This window comes from Pseudophryne corroboree, chromosome 7 (assembly GCF_028390025.1).
Source record: "Pseudophryne corroboree isolate aPseCor3 chromosome 7, aPseCor3.hap2, whole genome shotgun sequence".
Classification (NCBI taxonomy): Eukaryota; Metazoa; Chordata; class Amphibia; order Anura; family Myobatrachidae; genus Pseudophryne; species Pseudophryne corroboree.
Window position 1 is genome coordinate 378,541,999 of NC_086450.1, and position 26,893 is coordinate 378,568,891.

The 26,893-nt window shown below is 47.4% G+C and overlaps 1 protein-coding gene and 1 long non-coding RNA gene across 4 annotated transcripts in view; one reads left to right on the forward strand and one right to left on the reverse strand.

Moving 5' to 3' along the window:
* Nucleotides 1–26,893, reverse strand: part of LOC134945340 (uncharacterized) — a 171,285-nt gene that overhangs the window by 83,078 nt on the left and 61,314 nt on the right. For both annotated transcript variants that reach the window (XR_010182103.1, XR_010182102.1), the window contains exon 2: nucleotides 18,163–18,328. This is a non-coding gene — a long non-coding RNA (uncharacterized LOC134945340). The remainder of the gene's footprint in view (nucleotides 1–18,162; nucleotides 18,329–26,893) is intronic.
* LOC134945337 (cytochrome P450 2W1-like) overlaps nucleotides 1–26,893 on the forward strand; it is an 88,976-nt gene that overhangs the window by 18,899 nt on the left and 43,184 nt on the right. For both annotated transcript variants that reach the window (XM_063934541.1, XM_063934542.1), the window contains exons 2-3: nucleotides 3,531–3,693; nucleotides 16,732–16,881. In XM_063934541.1, the coding sequence (XP_063790611.1) occupies nucleotides 3,531–3,693; nucleotides 16,732–16,881 (313 nt within the window). The remainder of the gene's footprint in view (nucleotides 1–3,530; nucleotides 3,694–16,731; nucleotides 16,882–26,893) is intronic.

Here is a 26,893-nt window from a genome sequence, read left to right on the forward strand (position 1 = left end):
TACCATAAGAGTCATTACTCGGGCCATTACTGTTCAATATATTTATTAATGACCTAGGAATAGGTCTGGAAATAATAGTGTCAATCTTTGCAGATGATACTAAACTCTGTAGGGTAATTAAATCAGATAAGGATTCAGAGTCTCAACAGAATGACTTATTTAAACTGGAAGTTTGGGCAGCTAAATGGAGAATGAGGTTTAATATAGAAAAATGTAAACTCATGCACTTTTGGACAAAAAAATAATCATGCAACCTACAAATTAAATGGGGAGAACTTAGGGAAGACGATATTTGAAAAAGATTTGGGGGTGCTCATTGATAAGAGACTTAACAACAGTACCCAATGTCAAACTGCAGCAATGAAGGCAAATAAGATATTGGCATGCATAAAACAGAGAATCGAGATAAGGGACAAAAGTGTATCCCTACCATTATATAAATTATTGGTACATCCACATCTTGAATACTGTGTACAATTCCGGGCACCGCACTATAAAAAAGATATCTTAGAACCTGAAAGGGTTCAGAGGCAAGCAACAAAATTGATAAAGGGGCTAGAGGCACTGGATCAGGTTAAATATGTTTACACTTGAAAAAAGGCATCTACGGGAAGACAATATTAATATTTATAAATATATAAAGGGACAATACATGGAGCTAACAGGAGATCTATTTATTGAGAGATCTGTACACAGGACACACGGACACCCTCTGTGGTTAGAGAAGAAGAAATTTCATACCAAGCGAAGGAGGGGGTTCTTCACAGTAAAGGCAGTTAGGACCTGGATTTCTTTGCCAGAAAAGGTAGTAATGGAGGACTCAGTTAGTAAGTTTAAAAATGGGTTAGATAAATTTCTAACTGAAAAAGATATCCAAGGATATAGCATCTAAAATGAATGTATTTTTTTTATAAAGTATGCATTCTAGATGTCAACTAGACTAAAAACGGACTCCACTTGAGCCATCATGGGTAGATCTATGGTTATATAGAGAATAGTATATGACCAAAAATAAAGGTTGAACTCGATGGACAACTTGTCTTTTTTCAACCTCACTAACTATGTAACAGACTCAACATAAGGGAGCGTTTCCACGTGTAGTCTAACCCGCTGTCGCTGCCGCATCAATGCATTTCTGAGTGCCTCCTCCTTTGTCAAGATGCTTGGCAGTGTGTCCTAACGGGTCTGATATACCCAACCTTGTTCTTTGATTCATCAGCTCCTGATTAGCAAACAGGTGGTACCTATTCTCACACACCCATTCCAACAGCATAGCAGTTCAAGGTTTCTATCTAATTTATACAACAAGCTGTGTTATATGTTTCTCTATATTCGCTGCCTGATTATGACAAGCTCAGTTTTAAAAATTTTATCAGTTAAGTAGTCAAATTTTATACAATTATAATAGGTAAGAGGTAGTTACATTAAATTATTTTTAGAGATGAGCGGGTTCGGTTCCTCGGGATCCGAACCCCCCCAAACTTCACCTATTTTACATGGTTCCGAGGCAGCCTCGGATCTTCCCGCCTTGCTCGGTTAACCATAACGCGCCCGAACGTCATCATCCCGCTGTCGGATTCTCGCGAGATTCGTATTCTATATAAGGAGCCGCGCGTCGCCGCCATTTTCACTCGTGCATTGGAAATTGAACGGAGAGGACGTGGCAGCGTTCTCTCCCTGAAAAGCTCCGTAATCGGTGCTCAGTGTGCTGCAAATATCTGTGCTCAGTGTGCTGCAAATAATCTGTGCTCAGTGTGCTGAAAATATCTACGTTCTCTGCCTGAAAACGTTCCATATCTGTGCTCAGTGTGCTGCAAATATCTGATCAGTGTGCTGCATTGTGGGGACTGGGGACCACCAGTATATAATAATTATAGTAGTACAGTACAGTAGGCCATTGCTGTATCTTGCAGCTCTGTGTCACTGCAAGTATCCATTCCATATCTGTGCTGCGTTTTTGTGAGCAGTATATACAGTATTACAGTGCAGCATTTTGGTGACTAACAGTATATAATTGTACAGTAGGCCATTGCTGTATCTTGCAGCTCTGTGTCACTACAAGTATCCATTCCATATCTGTGCTGCATTTTTGTGAGCAGTATATATAGTATTACAGTGCAGCATTTTGGTGACTAACAGTATATAGTTGTACAGTAGGCCATTGCTGTATCTTGCAGCTCTGTGTCACTGCAAGTATCCATTCCATATCTGTGCTGCATTTTTGTGAGCAGTATATATAGTATTACAGTGCAGCATTTTGGTGACTAACAGTATATAGTTGTACAGTAGGCCATTGCTGTATCTTGCAGCTCTGTGTCACTGCAAGTATCCATTCCATATCTGTGCTGCATTTTTGTGAGCAGTATATAGTATTACAGTGCAGCATTTTGGTGACCCAACAGTATATAGTTGTGTACAGTAGGCCATTGCTGTATCTTGCAGCTCTGTGTCACTGCAAGTATCCATCCATTCCATTTTCTTCCAGTGATTTGGACCAATCATACCATTGATTAGAACGAATAATTCCATTGATTTTGTCATTTTCTTCCAGTGATTTGGACCAATAATACCATTGATTAGAACAAATAATTCCAGTGATTTTGTCATTTTCTTCCAGTGATTTGGACCAATAATACCGTTGATTAGAACAAATAATTCCTGTGATATTGAGGTGTTTGTGTCGCTTAGCTTAGCCATCCAGCGACCACAGTGCACCTCTTTTTCTCTTTTCTTTGCATCATGTGCTGTTTGGGGCCAATTTATTTAAGTGCCATCCTGTCTGACACTGCAGTGCCGCTCCTAGATGGGCCAGGTGTTTGTGCCGCCCTCTTGGGTCGCTTAGCTTAGCGACCTTGGTGCAAATTTTAGGACTAAAAGTATTGTGAGGTGTTCAGAATAGACTGGAAATGAGTTGAAATTGTTGTTATTGAGTTTAATAATACTATAGGATCAAAATTACCCCCAAATTCTATGATTTAAGCTGTTTTTGAGGGGGTTTTGAAAAAAACACCCGAATCCGACAAAAAATTTTCAGGGAGGTTTTGCCAAAACGCGTCCAAATCCAAAACACGGCCTCTGAACCGAATCCAAAGCCAAATCACAAAACCCGAAAAATGTCCGGTGCACATCTCTAATTATTTTACACAGATAAAAATTCTTATTGAAAAACATAGGTATATAAATTGTCCTATCTAACCATCGTGGGACATATAAACATACAATATATATGTCTCTTGATGATTAGATAGGCACACACACACACACAGACATCGTGTTGAGATTTTTCTAATCTGAATCCTCCATCACCGCCAAAGCAGCATAGGTCAGCACTGTATATAAATATTAAATATAGTGCCACATTGTTCCAAAAGTAGAGCATGGTAGCTCTGTGTGAGCTAGTACATAGAGTCTAAATGCAGCCACTTGTGCAGATAAATAAATGTTGTGATACTACTGTACAATTATTTTTTTCTAAGTTCCATTAAATAAAGTGCTTCCTCAGTTAACGTTATATTAAAACTGTTTTCCAGCTTGCAAAAAAATATGGCACATTCTTCACCTTCCATTTTGGACCTGTAAAAGCTGTGGTTCTGGTTGGATATGAAGCCAATAAAGAAGCCCTGGTGAAATCTAACTATGATTTTGGAGAACGTGGAGTGATCCGTATTACTGAAGACTTTCAGCACAACCATGGTAGGTTAATCATTTTTTCAGATCGGCATTTTTGCCTCTAATACCAAGACACCTTGGGGAACATTTCTAAGAAACCATGCAGAAAAAGTGCAATGATCTACAACAGCCAAACAGAAAAGGTGCAGTGACCAACAGGTACCAATAAGAAAAGGTGCATTCACCTACAACAGCCAATCAGAAAGATGCAGTGACCCACAACATCCAATCAGATAAGGTGCAATGACTTTCCACAGCCAATCAATGACTTTCCACAGCCAATCAAAAAAGTTGCACTGACAATACATAAAGTATTGGTTGCTATGACAACCAGGGCCAGATAAAGGGAGGGGCGACAGGGATCCCCACACATTAGGTCCCCACACACACTGCATTTTGAATTGTAGGATTCAGAGTCTCTCTCCTTCAGCTCAGCTGTTTAGTCACAGCGACCACCGAGTAGCTCCTGCACAGCCAGTCTTGCGCGATATAAATGGGAAATCCCGTGAGACAGTGACTGACTGTAAGCCTCCAGCATCTGGTGTTCGGGCAGCGCTGCCCAGCGATATTACTAATAGGGGCCCCCACAACCTCCATTCACCTGGGCCCTCCCCCAACCTTAATACGTCCCTGATGACAACACAACCTTATCTATAGTTACCTATAGAACAGTTTTAATATGTGATCCCTCTTTAATCACCACTATTAAATGACTCCTTATCATTTGGTAAAATATAAAAATACAAAATACAGCAAGATCATTTTCTTTTCTTTTTTTGCCCCAGGCATACAGTATGTGGATTATGTGGATTTTGCACATCCAAGAATATACAGTATAACCCTTTGATCCTCTGACATCTTTGCTCACAAATGCCTGGTGTAATATTAGTATTAATATTACTAATATTAATATTAATATTAGTATTAGTATTTATTACCAGTTATTTACAGAGAATATTTGGCCAGTCACATCAGTCCCTGCCCCAGTGGATTTTACAATCTATAGTCCCTATCACATGTACACGCACACACTTGTACGCTTGGGTTAATTTTTATTTTTGTTGGGAGCCAATTGACCTACCAGTATATTTTTGGATTGGGTTAAATGGGCTACACCCTGGGGCAGATTGGGAATTTAAGGTGTAGTGAATTGCAGAGATTGGGAGCCGTTGATGATTGGCTGCAAGCTTAAATGTTTTGGTCAAAAAATAAAAATGTGAACAAAACAGGGGGTGTGGCCTGGTGGGCATACGGGATAGAGGTGGCCCTCCTGAGCTCCCGATTGGAGTGCTTACATTGGCCCTTTTATCCCCTCCCAGGCACGCCAATTGCCCCATCTCACCGAGTGTCAGCTGCCCTGAGTGGTTGGGAGAAATCTGGGGCGCTGCGGCGGGCTCAGTCTGTGTCGCCATGCTGCGGCCTACCTGCGCCTGTCAGGCCAGGGACTCTATTTCCAGCTGTGGCCGCCACTCACTTGAGAAGATCCGGGACCGGAGCTCCGGGACGCGGCGCCGTTCTGTGTGCGCTCCCCCCTGCAGCAGTACTTCAGCGGTAGCCTGTCCACCATCCTCCACCCCCCTGGGAACCCTGCCAGCCGTGACTACATCGCACAGGAGCTGAGAAGAGGCTGCTTCTCTCCAGCTCTCTGACTCCCAGCAGCCATCTTGGATCGGACCTCTGCTGTTTTTCACTGCCTATAAGAGTGACTGTGGGGATCTCCTGTCACTGGCTGGTCTGTGATTGAGGCTCCCTACCTGCCTGATCTTGCCTCACACTTCCTGGTGGCACCTGATGTATGAAGGCGGTGAGTTGGCCAGCTGCAGCCCCCACACCTTTTCTATTACTGCCTGTGATCCCCTGTGCCACTAGCTATAAGCACTGCTGGGTGATTTATCACATCAAATCTCAGTGATCAGGCCCTGGGAGGACCTCCTTTGACTGTGCTATATGTTGCTGTTATCTACCACCATACTCTCATAATATTATTGCTGATAAATAGAGCTGAAGCTCCCTCTAGTGGTGAACTTTGTTTATTTGATTTTGTCTCTCAATCCTTTCATGATGTGAATTTATAGAGTCTCAGGACTTTCATTCTATGCTACCTATGATACAATAATTGTAGCGCCATTTCCCTACTATGGTGATTTACCTGACTACGTACCACAGTTATTTTCTCATGTTGATCTGTCGGTAGCTTCATCATGCCTAAAGGCAACCGTAAACAAAATGGATCGGACCTGACTAAGAGTCTTTAAAAATGTGCCTTCTCAGCTGCTAAACCTTCAGGTCGGTCTACCCCCTCGCTCCCTGATGTTTCAAACTCGGAGGACTCGGAACATTCCACATTGACACGGAGCACGACAAATAACCTTTGCATCAGAGTTGTTCCTGAGGAGGTTGATTTGGCGTCTTTAGATGACTACCTTAAAAAACTATTTTTGCACCTTTCACTGACAACACCGGAGGACCATCTATTATTGGATAGGACCCATAGAGCTATCCGCCCTCGCTCACAAGACTCCTCTCAGCCTCAGGATGTTATTCTGCGCTGCCATTACTATACGACCAAGGAGGATATACTTAAGGAGGCTAGGAAGATACAATACACAGTTTCAAGGCTGCCCACTTCAAATATTCCAGGACATTGCACCTGCTACTTTGCTCAAGAGGAAGGACTTCAGACTCATTACCACGGTTCTTAGGGACAATGGCATTCGTTAAAGGTGTGGTTTTCCCTTCCACATCATGGTGTGGCACCGTAACTGTCTTCATTCAGTTAAAGATCTGGTTGAGGCTCATCGGCTCATGGACGCCTTGGGTCTCTCTCTTCTGCCAACCTCGTCTGTTTAACCGTAGCGGTTGCACGATGCTCCACCCTTGAAGGCTAATGCTATGCCATGACACTCCCTGAATCGAGATTGGTCAAGAGTGCCGTCTGCGAGTAAATCTGCTTCTGCGGGTCCTCCGTCCTGATGTTGATTATGTCTCTATGTCATTCAATTCTGTTTTCTTCTACAATGGAGTACATATTTGACTTGGTGATATATTGTGTTCTTATTTACATGCTGTTTCTAGTCCTCTTTCTTCTTCACCATCTTTGTATGTACCGAACTTTGATTCTTTTCACTGTCTTAGTACCTGTTAGGTCTCTTTATGGCAACGGTCCATTCTAAATGTGATTTTGTTTTTTTGTTGTGGAACTGATGCTCCTTACCAAGTTACCTGTTCCTGCCCTGGCTTATCCTTGTTGGGAAACTCATCAACACCCTATGCACCCTTGTTAATGTGTATGCCACCATCCAAAATCAAGCTGCCTTTTTTAGGAGTTTGGACTCCCATTTGATTATACTCTGTAAAAGGGAACTTATTGTAGCAGGCAATTTTAACGAGGTTCTTGACGCCGCCCTAGATAGATCCTCCCTTCCTCTTCCCTCTACTCCCAAACCACCTTCCTCCACCTATTTGGCCTTGCTATTATTGGTTTCTTGGTGAAATACCATCTACTATATGACTTGTATAGGTTAATTGAACCTCTGACTAGGAACTATATGTTTTATTCCTCTGTCCATAGTTCCTACTCTAGGATTGATAAGATACTTCTCAGCAGGGACCTATCCTCTAAATCAGGGATGGGGAACCTTCAGCCCTCCAGCTGATGCTGAACTAGACAGCAGCATGCCCTGCAACAGTTTTGCAACTTGCCCATGCTAAAACTGTTGCAGGGCATGCTGGGATGTGTAGTTCAACAACAGCTGGAGGGCCGAATGTTCCCTATCCCTGCTCTAAACTTACCTCTGCATGTATACTTCCTATGTTATGGTCTGGCCATTACCTGATTACTGTTGATCTCCTTTCTATTGTCCTTCTCCCCCCACCTTGCCTCTTGGAGGCTGAATGACTCCCTCTTACACAGTCCGGAACTTACTGCCCAAATTAAACAATGTCTTACTGATTATTTTATACAACACAAACAAAGGGGGTATCCCACTGCACTGGTTTAAACTTAGAGACAGAACCTCATAGAATAAGGTCTCGTTATAGTAACCACTGATCAATAACAATAAGAAAATTTATACTGATAAGAGTGGTGGTGCTCCCACAGAGTCAGACCATTGTGAAATACAGAAACCGCTTAAGAGAAAAGCTAAAAAGAAACTATATAGGTGGTTGAGCACTCTTCATTAAATCAAGGAAGGGAGGGAAAAAAAAGGGGGAAACAAGAAATTTAGACGAACAATAAAACTTAACTGTTATTCAAGATTTGCAAAAGGCCCCCAGGCCCATATAACAATAAAATTAACTAACATGGGCGAAATATGAAGACAATAGACAAACATATAAGTAAAATACATGAAATTTAAAAAGCCTCCAGGTAAAGATTATATAATTATGGAAAAAGCTGTATCCCCCAAATAGTTGGCAATAGGTAGGCGGGACTACCAGAACACGGTCAGAGTACTACTGTCCCTCATGTGTGATACAGTGAATGAGGGATGAGTGATTCTTACTGGTGTCAGTCCTTGGAAAATGAAGATAAAGATAAACCAGTAGAGAGGACAGTCTTTCTTTTCTGCTTTTGGCTGATGCGTACTAGACACAGCGCAACCAATGAGAGAAATACTGGGCTGTCCTCAACTACTGGAGAAAGGATATAGTTTAATAGAATATGTAGATGTGGTGATAAACACAAATGTATAGATGAGGAAAGTAATAGTGTCTGTATATTATAAGGACTGTGATGTTATAACTTATGAAAACTCTGTAAACAGATCGCAGGGTCTGTAATTAGTGCCCTTGTATATTATAGAAATCATATATAGTAAACAGACAGGGCTTGTAAGCACACTTTCGGAGTTCTACTGTCCCCCATATGCCAAGCAGTGAATGGGTAACGAGAGATTCCTACTGGTGGAAGTCCTTAGTCCGGCCCTATCTTGATATTTCTATTTTCTAATCCCTCTCTGGCTTCCCACTCTTGTTGGACCCATGGATATTTTTATTAGCCCGCCCATTCCCAGATTTAGATCCACTCTTGAATAAATTGTTTTCCCATATCTTATTTGCCGCTAAATCTTTAATTGCTAGGAATTGGAAGTCTCCCGCCACCCCCACTATTCCAGCACTGAATAATTATGTTTGGTATGTCGCTAATATGGAAAAAATGACTTACTATCTGCACGATTGTCCCCACAAATATGAATTGGTTTGGGGTCCCTGGTTGCTTGCAATGTCCCCTCCACACTGATTTTCATTAATCTATTTGACTCAAACCTTCCGGATACACTAGCATTGTCATCCTCGGTCCCTCCCTCCGGATGTCCTTCTCTCGTTTTTATAGCTGTATAATGTACTACCCCTTTCCATATGTTTACATTGCTATGATTGTGTCTAATGTATTGTTACGCTATGTGCCCTTTATACTACCTATCTTAGATTGACCATGTTTTACCTTTTGTCTTTGTCCTTTTTTTCCTCCGCTCTTCTTTTTCCCTTTCTTTTACTTCTTTCTACTTTTCCCCTGCTCATGTGTTTTTCCCTTCTGAAGGGACCCCTATTTTATGTAAAAAAAAGTAAAAAAAACAAGGAGAATTGTTTGCTACTTTTATTGTGCATCCACTTTTGTATTTTACAATTTTCTTCTTCTCTTTGTACAAATAAAGAGTTTAAAAAGAAAGAAAAAAAGGGGAACAAAACCTCCATTATTGGCTAAATACAAAAAGGTTTGCATTGCCAGTAATAGAGCTGATAAGATTTGTCTTTCTGTTTTGTATACACATATGGCCAGTGCTGCAAGTAGAAAAAATGTCTTATAGGCCAATAAAATGGGTGTAACCAAATGCCACATGGGGCGTGGCCAATGAAAATGGGGGGGTGATACACATATGGGGGGGCCAGATACACTTATGACACCAATAGTGCTAGATACACATATGCCTCCACCGTGCCAGATATGCTCCTACAGTGCCAGATGCACAAATGCCCCATGGTGCCAGATGCACAAATGCCCCACGGTGCCAGATCCACAAATGCCCCACGGTGCCAGATGCACAAATGCACCATGGTGCCAGATACACAAATGCCCCCAGTAGTGCCATATAAGCCCCCACAGTGCCAGATACACATTGCCCCAGAGTGTCAGATACACATATGCCCCCACAGTGCTAGATACACATATGCCCCCACAGTGCCAGATATGCCCCACAGTGCCAGATACACATGCCCCCACAGTGCCAGATACACATGCCTCCACAGTGCCAGATGTGTCCCCACAGTGCCAGATACACATATGCCCCCAGAGTGCCACATACACATGCCCCCACAGTGCCAAATACACATGCCCCCAAAGTGTCAGATACACATATGCCCCCACAGTGCCAGATATGCCCCCACAGTGCCAGATACACATGCCCCACAGTGCCAGAAGCACAAATGCCCCAAGGTGCCAGATACACATATGCCCCCACAGTGCCATATATGCCCCACAGTGCCAGATACACATGCCTCCATAGTGCCAGATATGCCCCCAGAGTGCCAGATACACATATGCCCCCAGAGTGCCAGATACACATGCCCCACAGTGCCAGATACACATGCCCCACAGTGCCAGATACACATGCCCCCAAAGTGTTAGATACACATATGCCACCACAGTGCCAGATACACATGCCCCACATTGCCAGATGCACAAATGCCCCATGGTGCCAGATACACAAATGCCCCCAGTAGTGCCATATAAGCCCCCACAGTGCCAGATACACATTGCCCCACAGTGCCAGATACACATGCTCCCACAGTGACAGATACACATGCCTCCACAGTGCCAGATGCCAGATGTGCCCCCACAGTGCCAGATACACATATGCCCCCAGAGTGCCAGATATGCCCCCACAGTGCCACATACACATGTCCCCACAGTGCCACATACACATGCCCCCCAAAGTGTCAGATACACATATGCCCCCACAGTGCCAGATGCACACATGCCCCACAGTGCCAGATGCACAAATGCCCCAAGGTGCCAGATACACAAGTGCCCCCAGTAGTGCCATATAAGCCCCCACAGTGCCAGATACACATTGCCCCAGAGTGTCAGATACACATATGCCCCCACAGTGCCAGATACACATATGCCCCCACAGTGCCAAATATGACCAACAGTGCCAGATACACATGCCTCCACAGTGCCAGATATGCCCCCAGAGTGCCAGATACACATATGCCCCCAGAGTGCCAGATACACATGCCTCCACAGTGCCAGATATGCCCCCACATTGCCAGATACAGATGTCCATGCCCAGTGTGCACTGTATAGCTACACTGGGGCTGGAGCACTTTTACAGGAAACTTGGAGAGAGATTGCGGAGCTCTGGCTGCTGCTGCTGCCGCCGGGCTGTGAGACTCCTGTATATCAGAACTGGTGCCGGTCCGCAAGCCAATTAGGGCTTGCGGTCCGGCAGCGGCTGCTCCTGATTGGCTGCCGGTCCACGAGCTCTGATTGGCTCACGAACCGGCTCAGTGCACGTCACCGCCGCTGCTGGGCTTAGGGGACTCGGGCAGACAGGAGAGGAGAGGCACATGCTGCGCTCTCCTCTCTCCAACACCCGGTGTCTGTAAGGCGGCGGCCCGGCGGTACGGTGTACTGGCTGGGATTTTCTTACCGGTAAACTGTACCGCCCTGTACCGCCATACTTGCAGCACTGCATATGGCATTAATATTGCCATGCAGCTGGTACATGTGCAATATGGTTAAATATAAGCATGTGTATATTTATTTTCTGTTTAATATTAACTTACTAGGTGATTCATCGCGCCCTACGGGCGCTCTTCACACCGTCGTTAGGGGCCACGCCCCGTTAACCTCTGCACGCCTTTGAACATACGCAGGGCGGTAGATAACAGAATCAGAAACGCAGGGCAGTATAGAGGGCATACAGAAATGGGTTCCGGTTGAGATAAGATAGAGAAGCGTAGGGGGAGAGAAAGGGAATGTACAGAAATGCTGTGCGATCGGTAAAGGATAGGGAGAGGCAGGGTGGTAGGGAGAGGATAAAGAGAGGGAAGGTGTTAGACAGAAAATACCGTTGCAAGGGGCTACGATCCATTATCCCCTGCACGGGCTTCAGCTGTGCTATAATTGTTATTATATGGAGTATTACCTGTTTGTTTTTTTATGGCAGTGGGTAAATATTGTAAGGGGGGAGGGCGTGCGATTGTCAAGGGGGCGTAGGCCTTTGTGAGGGCGTGCAGAGTGGCCGCAGGGCACAATGAATAACATAGTGTAGAGTGTAGTATATATTGCTAGGGTCTGCATTATGAAGTACCAGATGAGTAACAGCAATGCACTGTAAATAAGATACGAAGGTGCTGTGGCCACAGGCAGCAGAGCCGCTTATACACTCAATACCCACAGGTAGCAGAACCGCTTATACACACAATGGCCACAGGTAGCAGAGCCGCTTATACACACAGTGGCCACAGGTAGCAGAGCCGCTTATACACACAATACCCTTAGGGGGCAGAGGCGCTTATACACACAGTGCCCACAGATAGCAGAGCCGCTTATACACACAATACCCACAGGTAGCAGAACCGCTTATACACACAATACCCACAGGTAGCAGAACCGCTTATACACACAATACCCACAGGGGGCAGAGGCGCTTATACACACAGTGCCCACAGATAGCAGAGCCGCTTATACACACAATACCCACAGGTAGCAGAACCGCTTATACACACAATACCCACAGGTAGCAGAACCGCTTATACACACAATACCCACAGGGGGCAGAGGCGCTTATACACACAGTGCCCACAGGTAGCAGAGCCGCTTATACACACAATACCCACAGGGGGCAGAGGCGCTTATACACACAGTGCCCACAGGTAGCAGAGGGGCTTATACACACAGTGCCCACAGGTAGCAGAGGCGCTTATACACACAATACCCACAGGTAGCAGAGCCGCTTATACACACAAGTGCCACAGGTAGCAGAGCCGCTTATACACACAATACCCACAGGTAGCAGAGGCGCTTATACACACAGTGGCCACAGGTAGCAGAGCCGCTTATACACACAATGCCCACAGGTAGCAGAGCCGCTTATACACACAATACCCACAGGTAGCAGAACCGCTTATACACACATTACCCACAGGGAGCAGAACCGCTTATACACACAATACCCACAGGGGCAGAGGCGCTTATACACACAGTGCCCACAGGTAGCAGAGGGGGTTATACACACAATGGGCACAGGTAGCAGAGCCACATGTACACACATTACCCACAGGTAGCAGAACCGCTTATACACACAATACCCACAGGGGGCAGAGACGCTTATACACACAGTTGCCACAGTGGCTGTGGGGGTGTGGTGGTGGTCCGGATGTGCCACGGGCAGGGGAGAGGCGGGTGCGGGGATGGGGCGGATGGGGGAGGGGATCAGAGGGCGCTGTGGGTGGGTGAGGGTAGGTGGCGCGGGTGTTGGTGCTGCGGGTGGGAGTGCCGCGGGTGGGGGGCAAATGCGGTTGGTTGCCGCGGGTGTTGGTGCTATGGGTGGGGGAGGGGGCGGGAGTTCCGTGGGTGGGTGGCGCGGGTGTTTGTGCTCTGGGTGGGGGAGGGGTCTGGAGTGCCGCGGGTGGTGGGTGGATGCGGCGGGTGTTTGTGCTACGGGTGGGGGCGGGAGCAGTGGCGCCACAATGTGGGTGCGGGGGGTGCGGGCCGCACACGGGTGTTACCCTCTGAGGGGTGACACCAAAGTGCCGGCTCCTGTCACAGTGCAGAAGCCAGCACTGCAGATTCAGCAGTGTCCGGGTGAACGCCGTATGCCCCGACCCACAATGTGCCGAAAACGGGGGGAGAGGCGGGTGCGGGGATGGGGCGGATGGGGGAGGGGATCAGAGGGCGCTGTGGGTGGGTGAGGGGCTGGTGCGGGGTTAACGCAGTTGGGGAGGGCCGGCTGTGGTGGTGTTGCGGGTGGTGGAGGGGCAGGTGCGTGGGTGTTGGGGAGGGGCGGGTGCAGGGGTGCTGTGGGTGGGGGCCATTTGGCGGGGTGGTGCGGTTGGGTGGGAGGTGGGTGTGAGGGTGCCACGGTTGCGGGGGCGGGTGGTGCTGCAGGAAGGGGTGGGGTGCGGGAGCAGGGGTCCTGTGAGTAGGGGAGGGGCGGGGTGCCATGGGTGGAGGGTTGGGAGCAGGGGTGATATGGGTGTGGGAGGGGTTGTGGGAGAAGCTTGTGTGGGAGTGCCGTGGGTGGGGGAGGGGGGGCTGCGGGTGGGAGTGTGGTGCCATGGGTGTGGGGACAGGTGCGGGGGGCAGGGACGGGTGCAGTAGTGCTGCGTTTGGGGTGTGGGAAGCGGCTGCGGGGGTTTCCAAGGGTTGGCGCGGGTGGGGGAGGGGGTGCGGAAGCAGGGGTGTTGCGGATGGGGGAGCGGCGGGTGCAGGAGGGGCAGATGCGGTGGTGGTGCGGGTGGGGTGGAGGGGTGTAGCGGGGGAGAGGTGGGTATAGGGGTGGAGTGGTGGAGGGGCGGGGGTGCCGCTGGTGGGGGAGGGGGCAGTTTGCCGGGGTGATGCGGTTGGGGGTGGGTGGGTGTGAGGATGCTATGGTTGCAGGGGCGGGTGGGGGGGTGCTGCAGGTAGGGGAGGGGTGGGGGCGCGGGAGCAGGGGTGCTGTGGGTTTGGGAGGGTTGGGGGGGCTGTGGGAGAAGCTGGTGTGGGAGTGCCGTGGGGAGGGGAGGGGGGGGGTTCTGGGCGTGGGGTCGTTGTGCCATGGGTGGTGGACAGGTGTGGGGGGGCAGTGGCGGGTGCAGTGGTGGTGCGGATGGGGGGTGGAAGGCGGCTGCGGGGGTTCCGAGGGTTAGGGGTGTGGCGTGGGTGGGGGAGGGGGTGCAGGAGCAGGGGTGTTGCGTATGGGGGGGGGGTGCAGGAGGGGCAGATGCGGTGGTGGTGCGGGTGGAGTGGAGGATGCAGGGGTGTAGCGGGGGGAGAGGTGGGTATGGGGGTGGAGAGAGGGGGTGCCACGGGTGGGGGAGGGGGCGGTTTGCCGGTGTGGTGCATTTGGGGGGGTGGTGGGTTTGTGGGTGCCACGGTTGCAGGGGCAGGTGCTACAGGTAGGGATGGGATGGGGGTGCGGGAGCAGGGGTGCTGTGCGTAGGAGAGGGCCGGGGGTGGCATTGGTGGGGGGTTGGGAGCAGGGGTGATGTGGGTGTGGGAGGGCTGTGGGAGAAGCTGGTGTGGGAGTGCCGTGGATGGGGGAGGGGGGGTGCTGGGGGTGGAGGGACAGGTGCGGATGGGGGGCAGGGGCTGGAGCAGTGGTGGTGCAGTTGGGTGGTGGGAGGCAGCTGCTGGGGTTCCGAGGGTTGGGGCGGTGGTGCGGGTGGGGGAGGGGTGGGTGCAGGAGGGGTGGGTGCAGGATGGGGCTGTTGCGGTGGTGGTGCGGGTTGGGTGAAGGGTGCAGCAGGGGGGAGAGGTGGGTATGGGGGAGGGGCAGCGTTGCAGCGGGTGGGGGAGGGGCGGGGGGTGCTACAGGTGTGGGAGCTACGGGTGGGGGCGTGAGTGCCGCGGGTGGGAGCGGATGTGGGGGATGCGTTGGGTGCCGCAGGGGGGCCAGCAGGTGTTGGTGCTGTGGGTGGGGGAGGGGGCAGAGTGCCACGGGTGGTGCGGGTGTTGGTGCTGCGGGTGGGGGAGGGGGTGGAGTGCCACGGGTGGTGGGTGGATGCGGTGGGTGTCGCGGGTAGGTGGCGCGGGTGTTGGTGCTGCGGGTGGGAGTGCCGCGGGTGGGGGGCGAATGCGGTTGGTTGCCGCGGGTGTTGGTGCTATGGGTGGGGGAGGGGGCAGGAGTTCCGCGGGTGGGTGGCGCGGGTGTTTGTGCTCTGGGTGGGGGAGGGGTCTGGAGTGCCGCGGGTGGTGGGTGGATGTGGCGGGTGTTTGTGCTACGGGTGGGGGCAGGAGCAGTGGCGCCACAACGTGGGTGCGGGGGGTGCGGGCCGCACCCGGGTGTTACCCTCTGAGGGGTGACACCAAAGTGCCGGCTCCTGTCACAGTGCAGAAGGCAGCACTGCAGATTCAGCAGTGTCCGGGTGAAGGCCGTATGCCCCGACCCACAATGTGCCGAAAACGGGGGCCGGGTCGCGAAGCCACGCCCCCTTCCGCGAAGCCACGCCCCCTTTCACCCGCGACCGCGGGTAAGTGACGGGTGGATGCCGCGGGTGGGGGGCAGATGCGGGTGGTTGCCGCGGGTGGGAGGGGGGGCGAGTTGTGCCGAAAACGGGGGCCGGGTCGCGAAGCCACGCCCCCTTCCACGAAGCCACGCCCCTTTTTCACCCGCGACCGCGGGTAAGTGACGGGTGGATGCCGCGGGTGGGGGGCAGATGCGGGTGGTTGCCGCGGGTGGGAGGGGGGGCGAGTTGTGCCGAAAACGGGGGTCGGGATGCGAAGCCACTCCCACTTCCGCGAAGCCACGCCCCTTTTCACCCGCGATCGCGGGTAAGTGACGGGTGGATGCCGCGGGTGGGAGAGGGAGCGAGAGCAGCTGCCAGTGCTCAGCATGTCCCCCTGAACTCTGCAGCAGCCGCTAGTCTGTGAGGCGGGTAGTGTGAGTTCCGCTCACAGTCAGCGGCTGCGGTGTCACCAGAGAGAGTATACGGGGAGAAGGGAAACAGGGGACTGGGCGGAGATGGGGAGGGGACTGGGCGGAGAGAGGGAGGGGACTGTTCCTGGCCAGATCTGTGCCTGTGACTCCGCCCAGCGTTACGGGCACAGAGTCACAGACTTGGGCAAATATATAGGAGATGTGGCTGTTGAATATTTATATTGTCATATACAGGAGTGCTGAGAAGGGATGGAGACATGCCTCAGAGAACAGGCCTGCTAAAGAGTCTCAGCCACACCTCCAATGTGGCCTGGCCACTCCCACTTCAGCACTGCTGCAAAGGGCAACATAATTCACAGCATAGTGTGGACACCCAGCCTTACAGTGTGGCCACCCAGGAATACAGTGTGGCCATGCCTCCTTCATTTGCCCAAACTAAACTCTGACTCGCATTTTCCTATGTCTTTTCTAGGAGTATTCTTTTCCACTGGGGAAGGATGGAAAATGACCAGAAGATTTACACTTTCAATTCTACGTGATCTTGGGATGGGGAAATCACCCATTGAAGGCAGAATTATTGAGGAGCTACAATATTTGAATGAATTCATCAAGTCTCACAATGGTAAATCATGCAATATCGTATGCATTTCTCATAAAATTGCTATTTAGGAGGACAGCAGCTGGCAGAGCAACAACAGCAATAGCATACTGTTGTCTCTTCTTCCAGATTACCGACCTAACATTCTGCAGAATATTTTACAAGTAAATAATAAATACTAGGCACAAAAGGGAAAACTTGGGGGGAATGTAATAGGATGTGAGAACCAGAAAGTGAGAGATTTTGTGAGAGTTCTCCTGTTTTGTTTTTTTGTTTTTTATGTTTTTTAAAGTGGCAATCATTTACATGGCAAATCAACCTGGTTTTGCCATGTAAATGATTGCCACTTTAAAAAAACACGAGACCTCTCACAAAATATCTCACTTCCTGATTCTCACTCCCAGTGCTGCAAGTATGGTGGTACGGGGCGGTAATGCGGTAAGAAATTGCCAGCTGATACGCAGTACCGCTGGGCCGACCACCGTGCTTGCAGCTGCTGCTGTGCTGTGTGTGAGGGAAGGAGAGCGTGCGCCTCTCCAGTGCTCATCCGGTCTCTGGCGGCGGTATAAAATTAGGCTACGGCTCTTGATTGGCTGCTGGTCCGTGAGCTCTGATTGGCTCGCGAACCAGCGCCTCATTTGAGCGGCACGCCGCCAGAGACCGGATGAGCACTTAGGGGCAGTAGCGGTGAGCGTCGGGGGTAACAGCGGGGGGGGGTGCATCTGGCAGAAATTATGGGGCCCGGGACTGGCAAAGTAGGCAGGGTCCCTCCTCCCCACCAAAAAAAGATGTAAGTAAAATGTTTATATATATATATATATATACAGGTTGAGTATCCCTTATCCTAAATCCCAAATTGCACATTTATGGGTCCCCTACTGGGATAATGACATATATATTATATATTATGTGTATATATAGATATATTCTATAAATATATAATATAATATACATATATGTGTGTCATTATCTCAGTAGGGGAAGCAAAAATGTGTGATTTTGAATTGTGGATAAGGGATACTCAATATATAAATATATATATATATATATATACACACAGTATATATAAACCAGGGAAATGTCCGGCACTCCAATGAGTCTCACAATCGCTGTGGTGCCCGCTCTATAGAATTTGCATACACCAAAGAGTTGAGCCGCACTCGTAGCATTGTAAAATGAATAAATCCCCGGCGAAGACAAAGAGTCAGGCAGCCAGGATGGATTTCCAACGTTTCATGTCTATTTACGACATTTTATCAAGGATAAGCAAGACAAACATGTACAACTAACTTTATAGACACTCACCCAGACGTGTGCGCTCATTGCCGTCCCGCTCCGTGCTGTGGCGCGATGATGTCATTCACATGCGACTAGCGCTGACGTACCTGCCCCTGGCAACGGAGGCGTACAGCTACAGTGCTCCCATCACCATAGAAACATGTAAACAAAAACAGCAAACAGTGTCCGTCGGCTGCAGAACAATCGAAAAGGCATAGAACAGAGTTTAAATAAATTAGCAAAACTAAAGCAAATAGCTAGCTTATACTGTATACTATATTCTAGTTCTATTACTTATGTAAAACAATTTAGTGAACATTGATCATTAAGCCCCAGCGGATGCAGGGTCTGCAGTTTATGGATCCACATAGCCTCTTTTTGAAGCAAAAGGCGTCCCCTATCCCCCCCTCTGTTGCTGAGGGGTACATGGTCGATCATCTTGTATCTAAGACTGCCCAGATTAAGTCTAAAGTTCTTAAAATGTCTGGCTACTGGTTGTTCCTGGTCAGTCTCTTCAAGAGCTTGGCGGATGGACATTCTGTGCATTGCCATACGTTCCTTAAATTGTCTGACAGTTTTACCAATATACAATAGCCCACATGGACATTTAATGTAGTATATGACAAATTTAGAGGAACATGTTAAAGGGTATCTGATTTGGAAGATTTTGCCAGACCTTGGATGTGAGAAGGTGTCCCCAGTATCAAGATAGCTACAGGTGGTGCAGCCTAGGCAACGAAAATTGCCAGGTTTTCTGGATAAAAAATGCCCCGATGGTATTGGTTTCAATTTGGAGACATCATTATGCACCACATAATTTTTTATGTTTTTTCCCCTGCGCTGACCAATCATGAGACGTTTGTTGTAAAGAGCAGGTAGCTCCTGTTCAGTATTCACCAAGGGCCAAAGCCTCTTGGCGGCTGAATTAATTTATCCACTCGCCGTGGAGAAATCAGTAACCCAAATGATGGATTCTTGTTGATTGGAGGATTTTTTGATTTCCAGGGATTTAGCTCTAGGGGTAGACAATGAGCGCACACGTCTGAGTGAGTGTCTATAAAGTTAGTTGTACATGTTTGTCTTGCTTGTCCTTGATAAAATGTCGTAAATAGACATGAAACGTTGGAAATCCATCCTGGCTGCCTGATTCTTTGTCTTCTCCGGGGATTTATTCATTTTACAAGTCTGCGAGTGCGGCTCAACTCTTTGGTGTATATATATATATATATATATATATACAAACAGAGAACCCAGCACTCACCAAAGTAAACTCACTTATCCTCAACAATTCAATAAATAAATGATGGGGGTTTAGTTGGTGGATTGGCCAATGCACGGAAGCCTGCATACCGATTTTCAAGGTACCCCACCTGGCTTCCGTGCATTGGCCAATCCACCAACTAAACCCCCATCATTTATTTATTGAATTGTTGAGGATAAGTGAGTTTACTTTGGTGAGTGCTGGGTTCTCTGTTTGTATTTATTAGAGCGATGTGGTCATGGGCTACATGCACCCCGCCCTGTGAGTGGTAAGTACAGCTGTGTACCCCGCTTCTGTGGTGGAGAGTGCAGTGTTACATGCACCCCACCCTGTGAGTGGTAAGTGCATAGCTGTGCCCCGCTTCTGGTGTGGTGAGTGCTGTGGTTTTTCCTCTGTGTGTATATATATATATATATATAAAAAAGAAAAAGAAACTTCCCCACAGTTTTATCATCAGCACCATATTATGCCTCGCACAGTAATGTCCCACTCTGTAATGCCCTGGTACCTGCTCATTGGGGTATTTCTTGTTGTCAGGGGTTCTGCTCATACCCCCCCCCCCCCCTGCCACCGCAGCAAACCGTTCGGTAGCCTGCTTCAAATAAAATTATTGAAAATATCCCTCACAAAATGGCCACCACCTCAGAGGAGACAGTTATTAAAGATACTAGAGCCTCCTCTAGTATCTTTAATAATTGTCTCCTCTGAGGCGGTGGCCATCTTGAGGAGGACATTTTCAATAGCATGCAGGAGCCGGCAAACAACGGTAGTAGCGGCGGCAGGAGGATGGACAGTGGCTGGCGGGCAGTGGCATGAGTGGCCTGGGCCCTCCCCTCTCTGTTAGAGAGACCAGGCCCGGGACAGCTGTGCCCGCAGCACTGCCCTGATGACGGGCCTGTCTGGCACTATGGGGGTATATGTGGCACTGATAGCATATGTGTACCTTGCACTGGGGGGGCATATGTGTATCTGGCACAGTGTGGTCATATCTGGCACTATGGGAGCAAATGTGGCACTGGGAGCATATGTGTACCTTGCACTGGGGGGGGGGCATATGTGTATCTGGCACTGTGGGGACATATCTGGCACTATGGGGGCATATTTGGCACAGGAGGCATATGTGTACCTTGCCCTGAGGGGGCATATTGTATCTGGCACTGAGGGGGCATATCTGGCATTGTGGGGGCATACGTGTTTCTGACACTATTGGGAGCATATGTGTATCTGGCACTGCACTATTGGGGTCATATGTGTATCTGGCCCCCCATATGTGTGTCATGTCCCTATTTTCATTGGCTACACCCCATGTGGCCACACCCATTTTTTTGTGTGCGCACACAGTACCACTAAGAAATGTTTTCTACTTGCACCACTGCTCACACCCTATTGCATTCCTGCCACTGTATTTAAAGGAAAGGGTATTATTGTGTATGTAGACATAACAGGCTTGATGCAGCTCTTAAAGTACAGTAAATCGGGCATATATTACTCAAAAGAAGCACACACAGTAAAAATGTCTCTATTATTCACCCTTATGAAGAGCATCTGCGTCTTTAGCAAGTGTGTATGTTTTGCTACTAGTAATCATCATCAGAATACATTTGCTCTTTACTAGGTCCAAAAGATTCACCTCCAAGAAAGTACACCCAATCACAGCCCAGTTCCACCATGGTCGTAAATGTAAATGTGATGAAAATGTATACAACATCATTTGGATGTCCATACGTCCATTTCCCATACATGTGGTATAGTGTAGTATGTGTGGGGATTGGGTGCAGGGTTAGGGGTAGGGATGAGCGGGTTCGGTTCATCGAGATCCGAACCCCCCCGAACTTCACGTGGTTTACACGGGTCCAAGGCAGCCTCGGCTCTTCCTGCCTTGCTCGGTTAACCCGAACGAGGCAAAACGTCATCATCTCGCAAGATTCGTATTCCATATAAAGAGCCACGCGTCGCCGCCATTTTTAATCGTGCATTGTAGATTGAGCGGAGAGGACGTGGCTACGTTCTCTGCCTGAAAAGTTCAATATCTGTGCTCAGTGTCAGTGCTGCATTGTGGTGACCACCAGTATATAGTAGTACAGTACAGTAGCCCATTGCTATATCTTGCTGCTCCGTGTCAGTTCCAGTGTCCTCATCAGTGCTCGCTCAATATCTGTGCACAGTGTCAGCGCTGCATTGTGGTGACCACCAGTATATAGTAGTACAGTACAGTAGCCCATTGCTATATCTTGCTGCTCCGTGTCACTTCTAGTATCCTGAACAGTGCTCAATATCTGTGCTCAGTGTCAGTGCTGCATTGTGGTGACCAGTATATAGTAGTACAGTACATTATTGCTGTATCTTGCTGCTCTGTGTCACTTCTAGTATCCTGAACAGTGCTCAGTGTCACTGGTCAGTGTCAGTGCTGCATTGTGGTGACCAGTATATAGTAGTACATTACAGTAGTCCAGTGCTGTTCTTGCTGCCCAGTGTCAGTTCTAGTATCCTCATCAGTGCTCAGTATCACTGGTCAGTGTCAGTGCTGCATTGTGGTGACTAAAAGTCCAGTGTCTTGTGCTGCTGTAGGGTGCTATGGTAGTGTCCTGTCACTGTGCATAGGTCATCATCATTCCAGTCACAGTGGTATCTGGTATCTAACTAGTGATTACTGCTGTCTAATTCCAGATATATTACTGGCATATAATTCCACACATTAAGAAATGGAGAACAAAAATTTGGAGGGTAAAATAGGGAAAGATCAAGATCCACTTCCACCTAGTGCTGAAGCTGCTGCCACTAGTCATGGCAGAGACGATGAAATGCCATCAACGTTGTCTGCCAAGGCCGATGCCCAATGTCATAGTAGAGAGCGTGAAAAATCCAAAAAGCAAAAGTTCAGTAAAATGATAACCCAAAAATCTAAATTAAAATCATCTGAGGAGAAGCGTAAACTTGCCAATATGTCATTTACAACACGGAGTGGCAAGGAACGGCTGAGGCCCTAGCCTATGTTCATGGCTAGTGGTTCAGATTCACATGAGGATGGAAGCACTCATCCTCCCACTAGAAAAATGAAAAGAGTTAAGCTGGCAAGCGCACAGCAAAGAACTGTGCGTTCTTCTAAATCACAAATCCCCAAGGAGAGTCCAGTTGTGTCGGTTGCGATGCCTGACCTTCCCAACACTGGACGGGAAGAGGTGGCTCCTTCCACCATTTGCACGCCCCCTGCAAGTGCTGGAAGGAGCACCCACAGTCCAGTTCCTGATCTTCAAATTGAAGATGTCACTGTTGAAGTACACCAGGATGAGGATATGGGTGTTGCTGGCGCTGAGGAGGAAATTGACAAGGAGGATTCTGATGGTGAGGTGGTTTGTTTAAGTCAGACACCCGGGGAGACACCTGTTGTCCATGGGATGAATATGGCCATTGACATGCCTGGTGAAAATAACAAAAAAAATAACCTCTTCGGTGTGGAATTATTTTAACAGACAACAGGTGTCAAGCCGTGTGTTGCCTTTGCCAAGCTGTAATAAGTAGGGGTAAGGACGTTAACCACCTAGGAATATCCTCCCTTATACGTCACCTGGAGCGCATTCATCAGAAGTCATTGACAAGTTCAAAAACTTTGGGTGACAGTGGAAGCAGTCCACTGACAACTAAATCCCTTCTTTCTCTTGTACCCAAGCTCCTGCAAACCACCCCACCAACTCCCTCAATGTCAATTTCCTCCTTAGACAGGTACGCCAATAGTCCTGCAGTCCATGTCACTCGCAAGACTGACGAGTCCTCTCCTGACTGAGTCCTCTCCTAACTCAAGGATCCATTCCTCCGATGGATCCTTGAGTGGAATACCTACTGCTGCTGGCGCTGCTGTTGTTGCTGCTGGGAGTCGATCGTCATCCCAGAGGGGAAGTCGCAAGACCACTTGTACTACTTCCAGTAAGCAATTGACTGTCCAACAGTCCTTTGCGAGGAAGATGAAATATCACAGCAGTCATCCTGTTGCAAGCGGATAACTGAGGCCTTGACAGCTATGTTGGTGTTAGACATGCGTCCGATATCCACCATTAGTTCAGTGGGACTTAGAGAATTGTTTGAGGTAGTATGTCCCCGGTACCAAATCCCATCTAGATTCCACTTCACTAGGCAGGCGATACAGAGAATGTACACAGACGTCAGAAAAAGAGTCACCAGTGTCATAAAAAATGCAGTTGTACCCAGTGTCCACTTAACCACGGACATGTGGACAAGTGGAGCAGGGCAGACTGTGACAGCCCACTGGGTAGAAGTATTGCCTCCCGCAGCAACAACAGCAGCAGCGGAAACAGTAGCAGCATCTTACAAAAGCTAAATCGTTCCTAGGCAGGCTACGCATTGTATCACCGCTTTCCATAAGAGGCACACAGCTGAAAACCACTTACGGAAACTGAGGAACATCATCGCAGATTGGCTTACCCCAGTTGGACTCTCCTGGGAATTTGTGACATCGGACAGCACCCCCAATATTGTGCGTGCATTACATGTGGGCAAATTCCAGCATGTCCCATGTTTTGCACATACAATAAATTTGGTGGTGCAGAATTTTTTAAAAACCGACAGGGGTGTGCAGGAGATGCTGTCGGTGGCCCGAAGAATTGCGGGCCACTTTCGGCAATCAGCCACCGTGTGCCGAAAACTGGAGCACCAGCAAACACTCCTGAACATGCCCCGCCATCAGCTGAAGCAAGAGGTGGTAACGAGGTGGAATTCAACCCTATATATGCTCCAGAGGATGGAGGAGCAGCAAAAGGCCATTCAAGCCTATACATCTGCCTACGATATAGGCAAAGGAGGGGGAATGCACCTGACTCAAGCACAGTGGAGAATGATTTCAACGTTGTGCAAGGTTCTCCAACCCTTTTAACTTGCCACACGTGAAGTCAGTTACAAAGAAGAAGAGAAAGACAACTCTCTTTGTTGGGGCACTCCTTGAAATAATTAAAACTTAACTTTTATTAATTATATCAATTATAGGACTCACACAAACATAACAATGAAAAACACAAAATAATAATGCCCACAAGTGAAACCAAATATAATTGGACTCTCTCCTATTGATATAGTTTTATTTGCAGGGATGTAACACTGTTATTAGATCATTTCCTGTTATATCTTACAAAGGAAACTGTATACATTTTTAAACATTAATTGGAATAGCTAGAATCCTCCAATACTAATGTTCATGCAAAATATTTACACCAGGATATGTTTCTATGTATCCAAAACAAGGGGGAAGATAGTAACAATTTGTCAAAGCAACACTGACTAGAACTTTGGATACAAATATTTAACAATCTCATACATTGGAAACATTTATTGTTAACCACAGCAATTCCAGTGCTGGCTCTCTAGTACCTATTTGCTGAGCAAAAATACACAGTCCTAATATGCATAAATCCACCTTTAATTATAACAATTGTGTGGTGATTAAAAATATCAGTCAGAAGGAAGAGGGGATATAAGTCATGTGACTGGTTTCTGCTTTTGAAAATCTGCTAATTAGCATCGAATTTTCAATGAGAGGACCATTTGTCACACACATATACATCCCAAGTACTGTATCTGCTTTTGACCTATCATGTGACCATCGATTATCACAGGTCAATGAGAGTACAGAGGAGAGGTCCCTAATAAAAGTATTATTTTTTTACAATTTTATTGAAATATTAAATAGGTGCCCACCGAAAAATATATTAAATATTTATATCAAGAAATGTAAAAAGTATGCTTTGAACAGAGCAGAAATTCTTAGTAAGAAGGTGTACAATTATTTAAACTGTTACATGTCAGACATCCTTTTGGCTGGTATTGCTAGAAGGAAGCTTCCCATGGAAATAGCATCGATGATTTCTGCTGTCAGCAATCCTATCGAAAGACATCAAATTTCTGATGAGAGAACCAAAAAGATGCTGACCCACGGGATCAGACATGCTTCTACTGTCGATACCCAGATACCGATGAGAGGGCACAGAAATAGAAGATAATTGGAACCAAGGTGGAAGAATACAATAAATGTTATTAATAGCAATTTATATCTATAACCAGATGTGGTATAAGATTCACACACCACACTTATAAATCATCTATGTGCGAATTCATAGGGTATATTGGTATTTGTTAATTATCAATTTAATTAGGTCCTATATTTAACAGAAACAGCTAATACTCCTCCAACCACTATATTAAAGCATCCCTCTTGATGTAACAATTTATAGAAAATCCTGTGGGTCTTATAAATTCTGTATTACATTCTATACAGTACTTTCCACACCCATGCGTATAATCCATAAGTAGATTGTAAATCATGTGAATAATTGAGTAGATAATTGGGTGATAAGTGTAATCAGATAAAGGTATATAATTCCTAAATATAAACTTATATATATATATATATATATATATATATATATTGATAATGTCAATTATTATCTTTAAACATAAAGCTATACACTATTACGGACTAAGTACGCTATTTGCGCACTGAGTACAGTAGGGGTACGCACTCAGCGTAACAGACGCTAGGCCGTCGGCGCGACGCACGAGCGACACGTACGCTCATGGATTCACGCTTCGTACCAAGCACGCTATAGGCGTACCGAGTACCGTACTGCTACGCTATTGGCATAGCAGACGCTGTGCCGTGAGAGTGAGACACGGGCGGCGCAGACGCTCACAGAATGATATACAGTAAACCTTGTTCATAAAACACAGTTAGAATATGCTTATACTCTAAACCTTAGTAGTCAAATACTGTAATGATGTAACGCTTAAAAACCTTAACAATGTGTATGCTGTTTGAGCGATTAAGACGCTAAGAGAGCCCTTTGCAGGAAAGTGAAAACACAACACCGGGTTTGGTTAAAAACCACAGCAGCTCTAACACTGCCGTGGATTATTCAGAGAAAAAGGGGAAAACAGTACAAGTCATACACTACAAGCTAACACAGAAATCTAACAGAATAACAGAGAATAAAATGAACTATGGCGAACAATGGCTACAGAGAATATACATACGTGGGGAATCTTTCGCAAGCGCGACCTGGAATCCAGTCCTCAGCTATTCAGGTAGAAAGCCTTCAGAGACATCAGGCTGGCCAGGCAACAGTGGTCTTTATATGCACAACATACATTCACAATACAATGGTATCTGTAATCTCATTGTTCATTGGACACAGGGATGTGTCTCTACATTACAGCAAAGGTCATAGGTGGATTTGAACAGGTGGGCTGTGTCTTTCCCCAACTGCTCTGGTGGGAGGTATCCTCAGGATTCCCGCCGCATGTGTATTTTACAGCAAATACAGTTAATGTTCATAATCTACTTCTGTACATAACTATACGCAGGAGCGAGCGATCCTTTCCTAACTAACATCGGAATGTTACCCTTAAAATACCCTACAGCTGGATACTAGACACCACCTTTCAACCTTTATCTGACCCTTCCTATCATGCAAAGAGGAATCCCTCTGTCCAGGA